The sequence below is a fragment of the Cupressus sempervirens genome, chromosome 3, assembly GCF_028749045.1.
Source record: "Cupressus sempervirens isolate cs-2001-9-10 chromosome 3, ASM2874904v1, whole genome shotgun sequence".
NCBI classification, from domain to species: Eukaryota; Viridiplantae; Streptophyta; class Pinopsida; order Cupressales; family Cupressaceae; genus Cupressus; species Cupressus sempervirens.
Window position 1 is genome coordinate 348,354,793 of NC_143120.1, and position 15,588 is coordinate 348,370,380.

The 15,588-nt window shown below is 36.9% G+C and overlaps 1 protein-coding gene across 1 annotated transcript; it reads left to right on the forward strand.

Moving 5' to 3' along the window:
* The first annotated feature begins 4,823 nt into the window (after positions 1 to 4,823).
* LOC149566415 (TMV resistance protein N-like) lies at positions 4,824 to 9,433 on the forward strand. Its single transcript, XM_089817398.1, has 7 exons — positions 4,824 to 5,839; positions 6,029 to 7,118; positions 7,262 to 7,594; positions 7,691 to 8,364; positions 8,416 to 8,908; positions 8,993 to 9,179; positions 9,213 to 9,433. The coding sequence occupies exons 1-7, from the start codon at positions 5,136 to 5,138 to the stop codon at positions 9,431 to 9,433; spliced, it is 3,702 nt and encodes a 1,233-aa protein (XP_089673524.1). The 5' UTR covers positions 4,824 to 5,135.
* The last annotated feature ends 6,155 nt before the right edge of the window (positions 9,434 to 15,588 follow it).

The following is a 15,588-nucleotide window of genomic DNA, read 5'->3' on the forward strand; positions in this document are numbered from 1 at the left end:
TAAGAGATCTATAAGATTTTAAGTCTACCTTAATTAAAGGATTTAAAACTTAAAATGAATTAAGCACTCTATTGAGATATTTACTTAGGCCTTTTAGGACCACTTTGTTAAGAGATTTACCCTAATTCACTTTGCCAAAATATATCAATACTTGATCCTTCAGTCTGCATTCGCAATGTTGATTACGAATCTTCTCTTTCCACTCTCTAATCTGATCTCCTATCTGATATATCTTTACTCTACTCTTCACAGCTTCACTCAATCACTATACTCTGTTACTTCACAACTTCACTTGCAACCTCCAAAACCTTAACACCTTTTTCATAAGCATTCACAACACTTTGCAACCATATTTAAATAGGGTTTGAATCTTCCCTTAAATAGAAACTTGTAGAGTCTTCTAGAATAAAATCAACGATTTCAATGTTTCCCTTTTGCCTCTTAACCTGATTGACTAACCTTTCTTCATAGGGATTGATGATCCATGTCAAAATGTGTAACAACCTTTGTAACAAACTCTATGATCATTAAATATCATTTACATGTCAACTCAAAATGGTTGACCTCAAAATTTGTGCTATTTTAGACATTTTTGTTCAAACTATATTACTCGACAAATATTGTCTCTAATGCTTGGTCATAGCTATTCTACCTATTGACACTTAGCCTCAACTAGCTCAACACCTTTTGTATGACTCGACATCAGCTTACTTTGCTTTACTCGGTATTCACTGAACTTGACTTGCATTGGAATACTTGACAACCATATAATTTCTTAGCTCCTATAGAGCTTGGCATATACAAGATTATTTACAAGTCTAAACAAATACATAACCCAACCTATATAGAGTGACTCGGTCGGAGTACCAACTTTGCCTTATATATGATTAACTGTGTGACACTAATAGACAAAAAACTAAGAGAGATCAACACAAAGGTACATGATTTGGTCAAATCGTAGTCAATGCATGTGAACTAAATGAGTAGAGTACCACAATGATAAATCTCATCTAAGAATCAAAATATACGTATTCATTATGGGGTGTAGTCAAAAACTTTGAAGCTCACTAACTCTAAAGAAGGGGATTGAAAATCAAAAAATCAAAATAGAAACCCAAGGAAGAAAGATGAAGTGAATAAATGCCTTCATCCAATCACAGGTGTTTGATCATCCATTAAAGATCATGGTGTAAATGTGACTTACGTCAATTGATGTAACTTGTAAGATAGGACTTCAAGTCCTTATCCTACTAAAGGTTAAGGCTTTAACTTGGGATTTATTTAAGTTAAATTTGGTTGTACTATGCATTCCAAACATCTTAACTCTAACTTTTGAGGTGGTTGCAAACCCAAAAGGGTATGTGTCTAGGTAGTTATCCTCTAGAGCCTATAAATAAAGATATTTGTCATTATTCAAGGGAGGAGACACTTTTTAGTAAAGGGTAGACACTGGAGAAATTCTCAAAGAAACTTTCAGTAAATTTCAGTTTCATATGATGTATAAGGATTTTTTAGTTTGTATATTCTCATGAAGATAATGAAGAATACTTTGTTCATATGTCTAAAATGTTCTTCTAATTGTAATAATTAATTCATCATATGTTAAATTGGTGATTGTTCTTATGCATTTGTGTGTAGCATTTAACTTGGTGTAGAGAAATGCATTCATTTCATGGTATCTTGATTTACATAATTACATCACAATGTTCATCTTTAAGATGAATGCACAGTCAGTAAATAGGCTTCATAAAACCTTGTCATGTGTCCTTATGTTTGACCCAGTCTCCAAAGTCATCGAACGCCATCCATCTGCTATCTGAGACAAGAGTGTGGTCCAGGCACTTTAACCATGCCAACCACAGAGTGTTTACTCCACTAGGGTTCTTCCTAACACAAAGAACGCCTTGACCCTGGCACGAGAAACCTAGCTTTGGCTTCTCAAACCAAGATGGATCAAATGGATCCGGTGCAAACGTGAAACATACTATATCCACACATGTTCCTAGTATCCAAATCACAGAATGTGAAACATACTACATCCACACATGTGCCTAGTAGCCAAATCGCAAAATGTGGTAGGGAAAAGAAACTAATACTACACATCTACTCATATGCAATGAAAGGAAATAACTGAAACATATCTACCCATATGTAACATCTAAGCATATCTACTCATATGCAAAGTAAGAGTAAGCACATCCATAAATATATGCATTACAAATATAAACAGAATTATAAAATACAATAAAAGAAATGACCTGGTCAAACACTTAATTTGTCAGCATTACTGAAAGGAGAGACAAATTGTAATGAATCATCCCTATAAGAATATGATGAGGTGAGAGAAGCAAAAACAAAATGTGTCCGTCCCCACCCTCCCTTATGTCACATTACACCTATACCATAAAGGTAGTGGATTGTCTTTAGGAGGATTAGGTGGTGCATTTTTCTACATTGCCTGATAATTAAACAATAATATTTTACAAAACTAAAGAGGCTTAAATCAAAATTGATTTTAGAAAAACATTAAAAAAAATAAGATTTAGCAAAAGCAATGGTTAAATTTCATGTTGCTTCCATTGCTTTGTGATTTTTGACAACGTAGAGCCATATTTGCTGTGATTTAGTGTTGAAAATAACTTCAACCAAGAAGAAAGATGCCAAAATGGAAAATATGGAGAGAAATGAGGGAAAACCCTTGGTTTTCAAATTTATAAGTTTTTTTTGACAACTTGATCGCACTGTATAGGGTGATCACACTATAGTGTGATCGCAATCGTGCTATATAGTCTGATATGTTTATGTAAAAGAAAATATTAGAACTCTTAATAGATATGTTTTCTTTGTTCCTATTACATATAACTAGTGTTACCACTCCAAACTATTTACTATAATGAAAGTCGATTCGACAGCCTAATAATATTTATGTAAACGAATATTTATAAGTATAGATGTGATAGATAGATAGATAAAAATTAACATCCACGAGGCTAAAAATAGCCTATGGGACAGCAAGACAACTCAAGCAAACTTAAGTTGCACTGTTCGCTTCTTGTTTAGGATGATGATGAGTCCACCCAATTGCTCAATGTACTCTTCGTTGAATAGGTTATGCCAAGAACTGTCACATATAGTATCCGCAAATTTATCTCTGCTATCCTTGTAGACCTCACATTCTAATTAAAGTATTGTTCAGTTTTCACTTTCCCAAAATTGCAGAATCTGCAAATTCTCTCTTCCCAAGCCTCCTTTGGCCTCTTCCAACGCTCGATCTCACAACGAAGTTGGTGAGAGTTGGTTCTCAGCTGAGCAATAAGAATTTTAGCCCTCCAAGAAATGTTGACTCCTATGTACGCTTTTTGGAGTTGATCACAAGTGGGGTTGAACTTATTTATATAATATAGTTTCTTCCTCCCGATCTCGCTTCCCCAATTTCTCTTGTAGAATTTCTCCATAACAAAGACCTTTATTTCTTTTTGTTGCATCCATGTCCTTTTTTGCTTACATAGTGTGTCACTGAAGACAACTTTAGGCCATCTATCCTCTTCCATTTTTTCAATTCTTTTTAAATAGCTTAGGAGGTGAACCATAGCAAGTGCCTCGATAGGAGCAACCCCCATTTCACTTAGCATGATATCATATGGAACAATGCTTTTGATTTTAAACTTGCTTGTGATCAAGCGTTTTGGATTCCTTCGATTTGTTTCTATTGTGCTATAGTAGTGTTGCTGGCCCATAATTTGCACCTATAAAGAACAACTGGCAGCACAAAAAGACCGAATAAGGTTTGAATAGTTTTCCAATCTTACAACTCCACTTCATGGCACCTATTTTGAAGAACATAAAAAGCCTTCCCCCCACCTAATGTCTTTTTACACATGCAGCTAGACCACCTTAGTTTTTTGTTGAAATCAATGCCAAGGATAATTATAAAAGGTAGTTATCAACAATACTAGTAGTGTCATCCTAACCACGTGGAAAAATAAATTAAATAATGTATGTAATCCGTAGGTTGGAAAAGTCTGCTAATCTTTCCACATTACCTTGGCATTAGGTAAACATTATTAAATTGGAAAAAAGGTACATTTTAGACCACAATTTAAAATAATTATAAAGAGGCTTACAGATACTTTGACGATATCTTTTTTATTTCTTTCCAAAATTTTAATGACAGATGAAGTATTAGAAAACAAAGAGTGTAGTGATGGTTCAAAGTTTTTCGAGACCAAATTACAGAAATTACATGAAGTACGTGCAAATGGAGCATGAACATTACTAATATTAATATGACTCCCCTACCCAAAAAAATTGTAGATGATACACAAAACTTAAGATCTGAAGCTAACTACGCATAGTTTCATTAAACATATCTATAATCAGCTTACCACATTGAAAGAAGTGAAAAATCGTTGGCATAGAAAGAGATTCATTCATTATGAGAAGAGAAAAATCGTTGGCATGGAAAGAGATTATTGCATAACAATTAAAATAAAACAGAAGTTCAATTGTGGAGTAAGTTAACGACCTGGGATAAATTATTCAAGTCAAATTAAGAGGAAACAAAGGCAACCGCAGGAGTATAATTTGTATGTGTTTAAGCAATCAACAAGAATAGTTTTAATTAGATCTCAACTTGATTGACTTCTACAAAAAAATATAAGGCAAGTTTCATCTCGAAAACTAGACCACATTTAAAAATTACGTTCCGAGCAAAAAAATTAAGCTTAAAAAAATAAGTCAATTTTAACCATTAAACATTTTTTACCAAATAAAAAACTACTCTAACTTTAGAGCGCTACCAAAACAAAAACAGCTGATCACCTTTGAACAGATATCCAACAATTTAAAATTATGTTTAGCCATTATGGCTGAGGTATAAGGGAAAAAGACCATAGAAGCTTCAACTGTTTTTCCACCAAATATTATCAAAATAACATATTAGACCAGTTGTTCACGTTCTTTCAGATTTGGAGAGTGGGGAGATCCTTTTCTAAACTCCCCGGCCGGCACATAAAGACAAACAGTAGAGTTGTGTTCTTCAGCACAAAAGTTCAAAACCCAACTTCTCGCCTGTATGCCTTCCACGTGTTTTCTTTATACAAACTCTCCATCTTCTCTTGAATCTTCGATCTTCTATGAAAGAAACTTGCTTTCCTTCAAGGAGGTTTCGCGTCACCATTATTTCAATATATACTATCTCTCTGCTCTACAAAGTTTACTTTAACTTCCTCAGCATAGCTCCTCCTTTTCTCTCTCTCTCTCTTGTGTTGCACCTGAATTCCATGGATTTTACCTTTCCTCGGCCAGATATTGAGATTGTAAATGCTTTTGATGGGCTTGCTCCCTCATTTCCATCTTCATCTGCTATATCCTCATCATCATTACAGAGGCTGCCCTGCGACATTTTTATTAATCATCGCGGACCGGATGTAAAACATAGGCTGGCCAGAGATATCTACAATGCCCTCCATGATATGGGTCTCAAGGTCTTTCTTGATTCCGAGGATCTTTACTTGGGGGATCGCTTCCCTCAAGCACTACAACATGCAATCTCTAATGCTTCCCTTCATATTGCAATATTTTCTCCCACATATGTACAATCACCTTGGTGTCTTGCAGAGCTATCCTTTATGCTCAACAGTGGCAAACCTATTATTCCTATTTTTTACCATGTCCAATCTGATGACCTCCGTCATTTGGTTCATGGGAAAGGAATCTACGTGGCTTCCTTTTTGGAGCATGAAGATAAAGGTAGATACAACATAGAGAAGCTTAATGAGTGGAAGATGGCACTCCATAATGTCTCATTTTATAAGGGTGAAAAAGTCAATACGGATGAGTAAGTAACACATACTCTCTTTCTCTGTTTAGTAAGCACTATGTAATCTTTCATTCTGTACAACTGTTATCAATATACCTTTCATTTTATGCAATATTTCTGGATTATTATAGGTGTTTATACTTATATTTGATTAAATCGTCACAGTTTAGTAATTGCATCTTCGTACCATGTTTCACCATTGTTTAGAGAGGAGCGAAGGGTGTTGAAGAATATTGTGAATCGTGTATTGGAAGTAATGAAAATAGTACCATTAGAGGTGGCAACACATCCTGTGGGTCTTGAAGAAGCTGTAGCAGAGTTTGAAATAGTAACTAGCAAAAGAAAAACTCATTCTGATGTTCAAATTCTAGGAATTTGGGGTATGGGTGGATCTGGGAAGACCACTCTGGCAAAAGAATTATATAATCAGAAAAGTTTATATATGAAACATCGCAGTTTTCTTTTTGATGTTAGAAATGCTGCAAACAAAAATGAATTGCACAAAATGCAGATACAACTCCTCAATGATTTAGAGTGCAAATTCAATGAAAAAAAACTTAATAATGTAGAACAAGGAAAGAAGATTATCTCTAATTATTTGAGATCTGTTCCTGTATTTATCATTATTGATGATGCAGATCATAGGGATCAACTAGAAGCTTTGTTGCCAGCAAATGCTAGTCTTGCATCTGGGAGTTTGATCATTGTTACAACACGAGACAAGGAAGTCCTCAAGTTTTGGAGCACCTCTTGCATTTATGAAATGAAATCAATGAATCGATTTCATGCAAAGCAGCTGTTTTGTTGGCATGCATTCTTACAACCTGTCCCACCATCAGGATATGAGAATCTTGTTGAAAAATTCATAAGTGTAAGCAATGGGTTACCTTTGTCTTTAAAGGTATTTGGAGCTCAGCTTTATGGTTGCTACAGTAAAGATTTATGGAAGGAGGTATTGCATAAAATCTCTAGACTATTGCCCAATGATATTATAAATAGACTAAGAGTAAGCTATGATGCATTAGACAGAGAGGAGAAACAGATGTTCTTGGATGTAGCTTGTTTCTTTATTGGCCAAGACAAAATGACCGCCATTGCAGTATGGGAAGAAGCAGGTTGGTGTGGTCAGTGGGGTTGGAAGAGACTTGTAAGTAAATGTCTTGTTGACATTGACAATAAGAATAAGATAATAATGCATGACCATCTAAGAGATTTAGGAAGGGAAATTGCAAAGACTCTTTCACCCCATCGTCTATGGTCTCCTGATCAGTTTAAAAATATTGACAATCAAGAGGAGGTGAGACAAATAATTTGTTTTTATGTTGCTAGAAAATTAGAAATTGTTGCATTGAACTTAAAAATATATATATTCATTTGTCAGTTTATAAGATTACCTCATTCCACTTTTAGTTTATTACTTTTTGCCTTTTCACTATCCAGATAAGAGGAATGATATTAAAAGCAGCAACAAATGACGTTCACAAGTTCCTTGGCTCGTTGTTGAATACAAGCTGGTTGTTGAAGACAAGCATAGACCTTTTTGGCTTCAGAATAACTAGAAGACCTTTCCCTCGTCGATTAAAAGTGTTTGTGGTGGGATCCAATTGTACAAACTATTTACACATTGTCAAATCATCAACGGAGTTGGCATGGCTTAGCTACACTGGAATCTCTCATAAAAATCTTCCATCATTGATGCCGTTGAAGAGTTTAAGAGTTTTAGAGCTTCATGACTGCTGCAATATAGAAGGCTTGTGGAAGGATGATGTAGACGTCAGTACCTCTATAACGCTCTCCAATCTTTAAATTTGAGCTGAATATTCTTTGTAATATTTATCATCCCATTAATTAATTCAATATTGGTTGCAGGCTCCAATGCAGTTAAGAGTGTTGATTATTTCTTCATGCCAAAAATTACAAGTGATTCCAAAGTCCATAGGAAATCTCAAGAGTTTGAAAAATATATCCTTATCTAGATGCAATGTGCAGAGTCTGCCAAAGGCGTTTTGTCATCTTCAATCACTTGAGCAGCTGGAGTTGCAATATTGTGGAAGGCTATCATCACTACCTAGATGTTTTGGTCATTTGAGCAACCTGCAACATCTAGATTTGAGTTATTGCTCTCAGTTAAGGGTGTTGCCAAATTCTTGTAAGCAACTCATGCTCTTGCAACATCTTGATTTACACGGGTGTGAGAGGCTCACCTTACACTCAGACATGCTAGAATACATGACAAAGTTGCAGTATTTGAATCTTGATGGTTGCACACTTTTGGAGGAATTGCCTCATCACATCATAAATCAGGCTCTCTTGAGTGAGCTCTATTTAAAGAATACCAGATTAAGGGAACTCCCAGCTAACATCGGTGAACTCACCAAGTTGAGATTGTTGGAGATTTGCCCATATCAAGGTTTTTTCCAGATGCAATCTCTGCCAGACTCAATGGGGCATCTTACTCTTTTAGAAAGATTGGTATTGAAAAATTTAAAAGTGCAATCTTTGCCAGACTCAATGGGGAATCTTACTCTTTTAAGGCGGTTAGTATTGGAAAATTTAAAAGTGCAATCACTGCCAAAATCATTGAACCTACTGACTAATCTTCAGCTTCTAAAAATAGAGAAATGTCCAATCAGAGAATTGGATTTCAGGCATGGACCATTTACTTGTTTGTTGAAAAATCTCAAGGGAATTCTTATAAGGAGCACAAAAGTGTCAAAGATTTCAATTTCTAATGATTGTTGTCTAGCCCTTAAATTCATTGAACTTTCTCTTAATGACCATTTAACAGAGGTTGACACTCTACCAACAGCAGTGGAAGCTTTGTCGATCAGCTTTTGTAAACTTCTAAGGAACATAAGTGGTATTGCTGACCTAGCAAACCTTCAAGAGCTAAATATAATCAAATGTCCAGAGTTGAAGATGATACAAGGTTTACAACATTGCACATCATTGGAGGATCTTCGAATAGAAGGTGACTGTTGGGAGGCATCAGGAGTAGATAGTTGGGAGCAGATACAAAGATTGAGAAGGGTGATACTCATAGCAAATAAGAGACCAGTTGTGGAGCGTTGCATTCAAATGATTCAGGTAAGAATTGTTTTTAGAATAATATATTTCTTATTTGTGTTCATCTCACCATCATGATGAATGATTACTTTCCTTTTTGGACAGAAATGGCCAGATGACATAGTAATATGTACAAAGGCAGTAGCTCGTGCAGGGCCGCTTTTAGATGCTTCAGCTTTTCCTTCCAATATCTCTATCATCCACACCATTTCTAACCAAGAATTCAATTGTAGCCTCTTCAATCATTCCCTTAGTGGCAATGCCATGCTGTTGTGCTTGATTATAAATTGTGGTTTTCCAGGTATGCGATTGGAAATCATGCGAGGTAATTTAACAATATTTTCAGGGGAAATGGAGGAGGGTAAATGGACATGGATAGGCCTCTTTACTCAAAATTCTACATTCCTCACTACACAAGAGATTCTTATAGAAGCAGTAATGGGCGATGAGAGGAATTGTAAAGTGGAGAAAGGAATGGTTGTGAGGGGTGAAGAAGAGAGTGTGATAAAAAGTTTCCACCATTTATTTGCACTTCTAGGAAGTTGATATGAAATAATGGCATCATATTACCCTATTTTTAAATTGAGTAGTTTAATGTCATGATTATGATTTATTTAGATTAAATTATATATACGATTGTATAAGTGTGTAAATTTTTTAATTAAAAATTAACCCACTGCTATAAAGTATGATATAAGAATTTTTCAATTTATTGATTTTTTTTCTTTGAGTAGACAGCTGGAGAGCGCTCCTTTTATATTATATATCAAAAAGATGTTTGCATAGATTTCAGTGCAGTATAAGCCACTGATAAACACCCTACCTGAATCTCGACCTTATTCATCAAAAAGGCTATTATTTCAGCCAGCAGAACTGAAATATATGCAAAAAAAAAGGCAGAGTTTGCCAACCAGACTCTACTTGGAAACTGAACTATACATACCCAGCTATTAACACTGTATATTTCTACACTACCCCACAAAGTATATTAACAGAAAAACATAAAACCACCATAACTTTAAAACAGCTATCTCGCAAAGAACAAAAGAGAAGAAAGTTCCTGGTTTCTATGTACACCTCCCACGCTTCCTACCCCAGGCCTTGCGATACTCATGCCAACTGAAAACCCTTACACAGCCACTGCCTTCAGGGGAGAGACTGCCCACGGCCTTGAGCTTCCTTGCATGTGTTGCATGAGTAATGATTGGACAGTCACTTCAACACCTTTTGGGGTCTTCACCTTTGGCAATTTCCTCCACATCCCAACCATCAAAAACACACCAATCCTCCCCACATTCGGGCAGCAAAGGGAAGTCCGGATCTTTCAGCTACAAGTCCTCCCCCTCCAAAACCCAAAAAGTTCTTCCCCCAAATACATGTTCTTGAATAAGCGCTGACAAAGGTTCTTGGCTTTGCTCTTCGGAACGCCTCTAGTAAGTGCCAAAGCCAAGAACATGGCTGTTATATCAGTGTTTACTTGGCACCTGCAAAAGGTCCATAGACACTCTTGGTCGAGAACCTCCTTCACCACAAGCAAGATGATGAAATGCCTCACTAAGAGCATCCTCAAGAGGCACTTGTCCATCACCTCACCCAAGAATGCCACCACATTTCGCATTGATTCCAAGCAAATGGGAGTATACATGGAATCCAGGTGTTATTCTCTGCAAAATCTAACAAAGATGACTCATCACTAGGACCAAGATGGTTAAATAGCAGTGCTCCACCTTTGCATTAACAGCCCAAATCTTCCCAAATCCTACCACACATGCCTATTAATGGGGATGAGTATTGTTTATTGTTGTCACCATTTCTTGGAATGATTTTAAAAAGGCAAGTCATATTTATTGTGAATCCTTCGAATGTTGTTGTCTCACCTCGTTCACACATAAAGTACATCGAACAAGCTATATTGTCCCATCAATCATCTAAGCATCGTCATTCTCACACACCCTCCTCCAAACTCGTGTACATCCCATGACATGTTTTGTCCCTATTGTCTTGGAAAATGACTTCACATGTCATTCTCTATGTACACCCTTGCTCATTAGTTATGTGATATGGATTCTTCATTCCTTATACACAAGCCACTCCAAGTTGTTATCATCAAACCTTCATCACTCTGTATTTACTCTATCATGGCATAATTATGGTTATGATTTCCTCAAACCCCTATCTATGTTAAAGATAGTCAATGGCACCCCTTTTGGCAAGGGTATTGGCCTTTGTATTGCCTTTCCATTAGATGTGACTAATTTTGAAGCCTTCTAACTGTGGTAAGAGTTCCACAACTCGTTGAACCCATATGTGCAGCTTCCAGTCTGATGTCTAGCTCTAGCAAAGTACGTTGATCACCACCATGGAGTCTTCTTCCACGTGAACCTTTTTGAAGCTCATTTGCAAAACATATTTCGATGCTTTTGACAGCCACAAAGAACTTAACTAGACTGTGTCTCCATTCCTATATGTTTTGAATGTCTTGCAATTATGTTTCCCAATTCATTCCTAATTACAATATTGATTCCGCAAGGTTCAAGTTTGCCTTGCGAGGTCCTATTGAAATTCGCTTTGACCCAACCAAGTTATGGAGCCATCCATTTGGTATTCGCCTGCACTTTCGCTTTATCGTCGACATCACTATTGCCAACCAACAGCTTAATGGTAAGCCCTCCAAAGGCCTAGTCATATTATCATCCCAGAGAGTGAAAGATTTATGCTTGCCTTTCTTTGGAGCCACATTGGCCAATTCCATTATTGATGCTTAGATTTTCCTAATCAAATGCTCTTGGGGCATTGATTCTCCCTTGAAAGCCCTACTATTATGTTCTTTCTAGACCTCCCAAACCACCATTTAGGGTATTACTCTAAGTTGCCAATTTGGGTTTAGGGACGGATTCGGGTTCGTGGGTTTGAGCAAAAATATTTTTTCCCATTTGGGTTCATGGGTGGGTTCGTGAGTGTGTATATATGAACACACACACACACACACACACACACACACACACACACACACACACACACATATGACACAAGAGAAACATGCATAGTTGCAAAACAAAGTCATTTCACAGTATGAATACTTGTTGCTTGATCATTGATCAATGCCAAATGTCAACGATAAACATTAAATACTCGCTCATTAATCGATCTTCATGATTGTAAAAAAAATTATACATTGAATTACTAAATTGCAAAACATAGACTAGTTCATCAAATAATAAAGTTTGAAACATCATGATAGATGACAAGTGTTTAGTAGTTTATCAATAATCATCATATCAAATGCCCTTCAAGGGTCAAATGGATCATCATAAAATGAGGGATCAATGGCTTCATCCCCAACTGCAACTATATCTAGATCCTCATCATTGGAACCCAAACTAGTTCCACTAATCCTATATGCTACTATATCATCCTCCTCCTCCTCAATGTAAGAGATTAGATGAGTGAATATTTTTTATTAAGTTAATTTTAGAGGTATATAAGAAAAAAAACAAAAAAACACACTCTTTAAAGTTGTTTTAGCCCCAGGTCCTCTTGGGTTCGCTATGGGTTCATCTGGGTCCGCACCAACAAGGACCCGAGGTAACCCATAGTCCAAACTAAGGACCCAGCTCGGACCCGTGGGTGAATCCGGACCCATGCAAACCCAGACCCAAATCCAAGCAACAGGGGACGAATCCGGCAACTTAGGTATTACTTGCCATAGACTATTGAGTACACCCTTCCCCTTCTTGGAAGGCCACATGTAGAACAAAGAACTTATAAATTTGGGTTTGGGTGTGTTAGAGTGGGTGTCATTGCACAAAAAATCAATCTGTCAATGTCCGATACAAGCAATCAACTATGGTACACAAGAGGCAATTAAGCCCTTGTCTCAAATCTTGAGGGGAGCGCTAGACAAATTGCCAACAATATCCCAATCAGCATTCCCCGAGAATCTGAGGATTCAAACCTGTGACAAAGCTCTGATACCACTTGTTAAAGTGGGGTTGTCGTTGCACCAAAAGACTAACATGTCAATGTCCAATACAACCAATCATAGTACACAGGAGGCAGTTAAGCCCATGTCATGAATCCCGAGGTGAGCGCTGAACAAATTGCCAATAGGATGTCTAGAAATCTAGCTTGTTAAGGAAATTATTCTAGCATGAGTTCGCATAAGATCACCCAAGGAGAAGATGATTTCCATCTTCCCTAAGTTGTCTACAGAGCGCGTACCACCCTGAGCCATGTATACCAATCTTGTTCAATGGGTCCTTGTCAGAATGCAGCATAAATGGAAAGCTAAGAAAAGGCCCCACCTCTCGACGAGTAGTCTTTGTCCCACAACAAGTTCTTGGACCATAGTGGCTCAGTTTATCAACTCCAAAACCTTTCATCCTATCTCTACCTTATACTTCCCGTACTAAGAGGCCTCCCACCAAATTGCATCATCTTGGTCAAACCAAAGAATTCTCCAAGTCTAGAGAATTTCCCTTAGGGTTTTCTTTTGTTCATCAAAGGCATGGACATCATCTAAAAACTTTCACTACCATATACCACTAGTTTCATGCTCCTAACCATAGTTGGCAACCCTATTACTCCATAGCCTAGAGGTTTCTAATTTAATTTCATCCAACTCTGGTAAGGTTTTGAGAGTTGGGTTTCCCTCCCATGAATCTTCCCAGAACGAACTTACCTACCATTATTGACCTCCCATGCGACATGTTTGAGAATTACCTTCGTACATTCCACAATGAAGTTCCCAATCACAAATCCTCTTGGTGGTTTCAAAGTGCTGAAAATTCAAACAGGGTTATCAAAGTCCAAATATTTCCTCCACATCAATTGGACCCATTTCTTGTTACCATCTTGATAAAAACTCCAAACCAATTTAGCACCGATGGCTAAGTTGATGTTGTGAATTTCCCTAATGCTTGTTCCCTTGGCAATAAAAGGTTTTCAGACCTTATCCCATGCTAGCAATGGAATTTTATTGTGCTCCTTTGACCTGTTCCACGAGAGTCCACTCATAATTTCAACAAGATCATCATCGACACCCTTGGGTAATTTCAAACATGTCATCGAATAGACTGGGATCGTTGGTAGTACAGACTTAATCAATAGTATCCTTCCTTTTGATGATAGTCACTTGCCTTTCCAATATTCATTTGCCTTTTGCAATTTGTGATGAGATTATCCCAATACCCCTTCTTGTTTAGTCCACCAAAGAGTAGCATTCCTAAGAAGAAGCAATTTTCAAGTCTACAATCCTTGCAATATCGATTTGCAACCCTAATTAGACATTTAGGAAGTAGACTTCAAAAATTCTCCAATTTATTATCTTCTCAAAGGCCCTCAAACAACTGTCAAGGGTAGACTTGATGATTTCGGCTTCTTTCTGACAGGTTTTCACAAATAGAATTGTATCATCAGCGAACAGTTGATGTGTGGGGATATTGATTCCTACGCACACTTCCATCCCAATCCATCTTCTGGTGGATTTTTGGTGATGAATTGCTCTTCTAATGCCTCAAGCATGATTAAGAATATAAAGGGGGATAAGGAATCCCCTAGGCAGATCCCTTTTGTGGACGAGAAAATAACCTTGTACAACACCATTAACCAAGACTGAGTAGTGCAGATTTGCAATACAATAATTGGCCCAACTCAACCATTCATTTCCAAATCCAAATTTTCGGAGTACATTAAGCATGAATTGTTTATCTACAAAGTCATAAGCTTTGAGTATGTCTAGTTTAATAATCATGTTGGGGGCTCTTGTTTTTTTGGCTATGTGAATGGCTTTATGTGCAATGATTATCCCTTCTACAACTCCTCTTTGGAGAGAGGCTACTTTGTTCATCCAACACGGTCTTATTTGAGACTGTCTTGAGTCTATTTGCTATTACCTTTATTATGACTTTGTATATGTGTTGCATGGGATGATGGATCTAAAGTCTGCCATTGTCTGTACTAAATTATTTGGGTGGATTAGTGCCAAGGTGTGATTAAAAGAACCCAACATAATCTTATTTCGATTACACTCCTCCATTGCTCCATGTAGATCCTTTCCAATAATATCCCAAAAGGCACATTTATTAGGATTCGATCTCAATTTAAATTTTTTCATTCTATCTAGGATCAAGATGATATGTAGCTCTTTTCATAGATTTAGCCAAAAAATCTAGCAAGTAATCCATCTAGCTCTAAAGCCTTATCTGCACCTGATCGAAAAATAGCTCTCTCGGTTTCCTTCATATTGATTAGTCGAGTGAGATTCCAATTGTCTTCTTCATTAATTAAGATGGGGACATGGTAGAGGAATGCTGCCCTTCCTCTTTATTTGCCACAAAATCCCAATTGAAAATGCGTTGGAAATATCCAATGGTTGTTTAGTTAACTTCCTTTGTAGTGGTCACTCTTGTTCCATTATCCTAGGTGATTTCATGGAATCGATTCTCGTTTTGTTTGCCAATGTTGTCTTATGGAAGTACTTACTGTTCTTGACGCCTTCATTAAGCCAATTTCGCCTCGATTTCTACTTCCAGAAGAATTCCTCCCTAGCCAGAAGTTCATTAAGTTTTGCCTTGAGTTCTTGCTTCCATATAAAATTTGCTTCTCTCATTCCATATCTGATAACCTTTTCATTTAAATTAACCTATGTCCTCGACAAATTAACCTATGTCCTCAACCCTAGTCTTCTCCTTGAATATATC

Coding starts and splice junctions, on each gene's coding strand:
- LOC149566415 (XM_089817398.1), top strand. CDS start 5,136: ATGAAAGAAACTTGCTTTCCTTCAAGGAGGTTTCGCGTCACCATTATT. Junction 7,119..7,261: donor ATATTGACAATCAAGAGGAG/GTGAGACAAATA, acceptor TTCACTATCCAG/ATAAGAGGAATGATATTAAA. Junction 8,909..8,992: donor GTTGCATTCAAATGATTCAG/GTAAGAATTGTT, acceptor CTTTTTGGACAG/AAATGGCCAGATGACATAGT.